This window comes from Entamoeba invadens (assembly GCF_000330505.1).
Source record: "Entamoeba invadens IP1 unplaced genomic scaffold scaff_1105074726065, whole genome shotgun sequence".
Classification (NCBI taxonomy): Eukaryota; Evosea; order Mastigamoebida; family Endamoebidae; genus Entamoeba; species Entamoeba invadens.
Genome location: NW_004440199.1, coordinates 8,195 through 12,921, shown reverse-complemented (window position 1 = coordinate 12,921; position 4,727 = coordinate 8,195). Strand labels below are relative to the sequence as shown.

Genomic DNA, 4,727 nt, shown 5'->3' with positions numbered 1-4,727 from the left:
AATTTAATATTAATTTTGATAATACAATAATTATTTTGAGTATATGGTTATTTAAAAAACATGAATTGTTACAGTTTGCAAATTGTTGTCAAATAATATATCAGTTTAGTTTACTTTAATATTTAAAATACATAATTATACATAGCAATGATCGTATTTATAAAAATTGAGTATATAAAATATATAATAAATACTTGGTTATATTAACTTAATTAGCGTTTAACTAATCATGTTGGTTTTTCTTTAATATAATAAATAAAAATAATTTAGCACCTATAGTTGGACAAACAAATTATCGCCCAGCATAAAAAATTATTGCCTAAATAATATTATTATTTTACTATTGGTGTATTAAATTTATAAACTATACATTTATAAAAGTCTTTACAGGGAGGATAAAAAACCGCTTCCGTCTTTTTAACCGCTTCCTATCGATATAATAGTTATAACTAATAACGTTATAATAAAAAGTATGATACAAATTACCACCTCGGACAGAAAAAGTCTCCACGAGGCATATTCAGCCTTCATGGTAAACAGTACTATACATTTTATTATATTAATATTATTTGATTATTATTATAATCAATTGGAAGCGGTTAAAAAGACTGAAACGGTTTTTTAGCCCCCCTGTAATAAAAAATACTTGTTTTTTGTTTTTTAATTAAAAATCCATGACTTTCAAGAAAATGACATATACTTCCCAGTAAAAATAAAAATAAATGAACTGAAGTTTATCAATTGTAAAAAAATAATTTATTCAACTGTATATAAACTGTTTAATTAAAAATAACGAAGCATGTTTGTTCTTATTATAATAAATCAAAAATAATAATAAAAATTTAAATTTATTTAAAATAATTTAAATAAAAGTAAGTGCCGAACTAATTATATTACTCAGAAATGCACTTAGTTTTCTGGAATTCTGTAAAAGGTTCATATTGTTAAAGTATTTAATTATTTTTAAATAAATGGGGGGTTTTAAAAATTTTTGTAACTTGTTACAACAACAAATAATTTATTTAAAACAGAATAAACAATTCTCCACACATATTTTTACTTCTTTGTGTTTTGAAATTTATATTTAGAATAATTATATATATATAAACACTAATTTTGTTATTTTATTCATAACAATGTTATTTTTATTGCTTATATATTTTACATGTGCTCAAGTTAATTATGCTATTGGATGGGGCAATCACTGTCCGCGATATTATGTCTTCAAATTGTACAAAACTGGAGTTTGCAAAGAAAATGGAGAAGGATCGATTGTAATGCAACCTCATTCATACATTAGTAATGTCCGTACTGAGTATCAGTACAATTCTAAAGATTGCACTGGAACACCTCGTTCTGTGTTTGATTGGATAAATACTGCAGCAAAAGTCGATCCACAACCAGAGCATTTTATAGCTTTCAGAGGAGACAGTGGAACTCAGTGTAGATTGGACGACACAATTGATGGTGAATTTTTTACTGATGAATGCGCTTCTGATATTAATTGGGTACAATGGAAAATTTATGAAGAAAACGGTAGATATTTTTTGAGGAAAAGCCACAATGTTTATAATTGTGATCCAACTTCAACCACTGTATACAAATACAATTATGAATGCAACAAATGTGATGAAGAAGGCAGACTCACGAAGTGTTATGGTATCGGTGGTGTTAAAGAATATACAGACTTCACAATGAGAGGACCTGAAAATACACTGGATATCGATAACAAACCAAATCAAGATAATTCGAATCAAAACAATGGCGAACAAAATGAAGAAAATGGATCTCATTTTGTCGTTGTTTTACTTGGATTACTTACATTATCTTTGATATTTTAAAACAATTTTTATTTGATATTTTCATTTATAGAATTGTTTTCAATAAATATTTAAATGAATATATTTTAATTACATAAATAGTTTCATTATCAATATAGACATAAACAATCTATTTTTACTTCTATAAAAATAGAAGATAAAATAATTTAATGAATTATGATATGAAGCGACTTACAAAGGTGTGCAAGTTAGTTCGAAAATGTGCAAATATGGGTATAGTTCATTAATGGGTTTTGAATAAAAATTGAATATTTTATTTTTTTAGTTAAATTATTTATTAATTATAAATTCAAAACTATTACTAAACTATACTAAAATTACACTCGATGAACTAGTTTTATTGTTCAAAAAGAATTGTTTTAAATTATGGTGTTAATCCAATTTTCTTATTTAATGCAATTAATTCCATTCGATATCTTATGGATTTAACAACTTCTATTATATTGAATAATATATTTGGAACATCTATATTAAAAAACAAAAAATGTTTTTTTTGTATTTTTTGGTCAACTTTCGAAAACCATTTTTAATAAATTAAAAATTATTTATTTATAAATTGATATGATACAGACAAAACCCTCAAAATTAAATAAACAACGGAAATATATCTAATTTAATAAAACAAATGAGTTCCAGTGACAATAACAACGGTCTCACGGTGCGAATTTATAACTTGGAAAGCACAACAACAATTGCCAGGATTCAAACATTGTGTTCGAAATACAACCCTCTTTCGTATGACATTCCTCGATACAAAAAAGACACTCCAATTAGTTCATGTATTATCAAAACCAATTCTTCGAGTGATTCAGAGCAAATGATAGAAGCAATAAACAACGTGTTGTGGGAAGACGTCAACGTGAAAATGCAACTTGACAAAACTGACGAATCTGACAAAACCCTAATTTTTGAATATCGTCCTCTTGAGAAAAATGAAGATGACGTGAAAGAATTTTTGAGTGATTTTAAGATCAAAAAAATAACACAAATAGTAAGGACAGAAGGTGAGTTAAAAGGCGACTATATCACTGTAGTAGTCAAAGACTTCAAAACGCTGAACGAAATGTCAAAGGATTTGGATGGGAAAGTGTTTAGAACAACGAAGATCAAACTTGTGTGTATCGACGATTGTGGGACGACACTCAGAAAGTGTTTTATATGTGGGATGTACGGGCACAAATCACAAGACTGTCTTGAGAAGAAAGGTACTTATAAACAAGACAAGAAAGTAGAAAAAGAACAAAAAAACACAAGTGAAGACGATGAAAAAGTTTTAAAAACGTCGCCCTCCAAACAGAAAGAAATAAAGAAAAGATCCGAGGAAGAAAAAGAACATCAAAAGGTCTCTAAACAACAAGTTGAAAAGAAAAAGAAAAAGAAGAAGACGACAAAAGAAGAAGAAAAGGACGACACAAAACACAATAAAAAGAGTAAACTTGTTCAAGAAAAAATAGAAGAAGAAAGCGATGATGCACCACTTGAAGTTAGTAGTAAAAAAGATGCTCAGAAAATGGAAGAAGAAAACTTCTTCGCAAAATCTAACAAACGAAAAACTAAATACGAAGAAAGCGACGAAAGTCCACTTGAGATCTCTTCTAAAAAGAAAATTGAAAGTGACGAATCAAGTAGTTCTGAGATCGAAGTGGTTTCTTTCAAACTAAAAGATCCCGTCCATCATGACACTCCACACAAAGTCGACACATTAAAACATGTGAAACAAAAAGTATCAAAACACACTAAACTCAATAAAAAAAGCGATTTAAAAGATGAAGAAAGCGATGATGCACCACTTGAAATTAGTAGTAAAAAAGATACACAGAAAATGGAAGAAGAAAACCCCTTCGCAAAATCTAACAAACGAAAAACTAAATTTGAAGAAAGCGACGAACTTTCAGAAGACGAAGAAGACCAAAAACCCATTCAAAAAGAAAAAGAAATGAAAAAGGAGAAACCAATTGCAATGAAAAAAGAAAAAGGAAGTGCTCAGGCTGCTTCATCCAAAAGTGAAAGCAAAACAAAAAAAATAACAAAACCACTTAAAGAAACGGAAAAACACAATCAAAAAAAACTAAATTCACAAGAAGTGCACGAACGTCCAAAGAAGACGACAAAACCTCAAAAAATGGAAGAGGAAACACCACCACCAAAATTCACACAAGAAAAGAAGAAAGACGAAAAAAATCAAAAGGAAATTCAAGTCGATAAAACTCAGGAAAAAACAGGTTTAAAGCAACACAAAAAAGACGAAAAAAATCCATCACATCAATTCCAAAAGAAAAAAGAGAAAATTGAGAAGACGAAAGAAAGTGATTCAGAGAGCGATTCTGAAAGTGATGACATTGCGTTCGAAGTCCCATCAAAACAACCAAAACACACAGAAAAGTCGAACAGTGGTATTGTTAAACCAACAATCGAAATTATCGACGTGAAGAAACCAATAGAACAGAACAAGACTTCTGTCACATCGAAGCCTCAAACGGATTCTATTTCGGCTTCAGTTCATAAAAAGGTTGTGAGTGGTGGCAACGACTTTCAACGACCCACCAAAAACACAAATAAGAGTAGTCGTGTGTCTTTGAAGGAACAGAAGACTTCGAACACAAAGTCTTCACAAAAGACTGAAAAAGTTTTAGAAAAAGTTTCAGAAAAAAAAAATGAAAAAGTCTTTGAAAAAAGTGATGAGAAAAGTTTTGAGAAAAGTTATGAAGAGCGACTGCAGGAAATGGTTGAGAAGAAGGAGATTGCAAAGAAGAGGGTTTTAGAAGAGAAAAAGGAAATGACGAAAAAAGTGAGTTTGAGGGATTTAAAAATACCTGTTGAGTTTGATGAAGAAGAAAATATCGAAGAAACTGTGCCGCAAATCAACGAGAAGGAAAAAGAAGAAAT

General features: G+C 29.2%; 2 protein-coding genes across 2 annotated transcripts; both read left to right on the top strand.

Moving 5' to 3' along the window:
* Positions 1-1,277: 1,277 nt before the first annotated feature.
* Positions 1,278-1,841, top strand: EIN_334800 (hypothetical protein; the record flags this gene model as incomplete). Its single annotated transcript, XM_004255261.1, has 1 exon — positions 1,278-1,841. The coding sequence occupies one exon, from the start codon at positions 1,278-1,280 to the stop codon at positions 1,839-1,841; it is 564 nt and encodes a 187-aa protein (XP_004255309.1).
* An 817-nt stretch (positions 1,842-2,658) lies between these two features.
* Positions 2,659-4,727, top strand: EIN_334790 (hypothetical protein; the record flags this gene model as incomplete). The annotated part of the gene is made up of 1 exon (XM_004255260.1): positions 2,659-4,727. A coding segment is annotated over one exon (2,069 nt), but the record flags the coding sequence as incomplete, so codon positions are not given.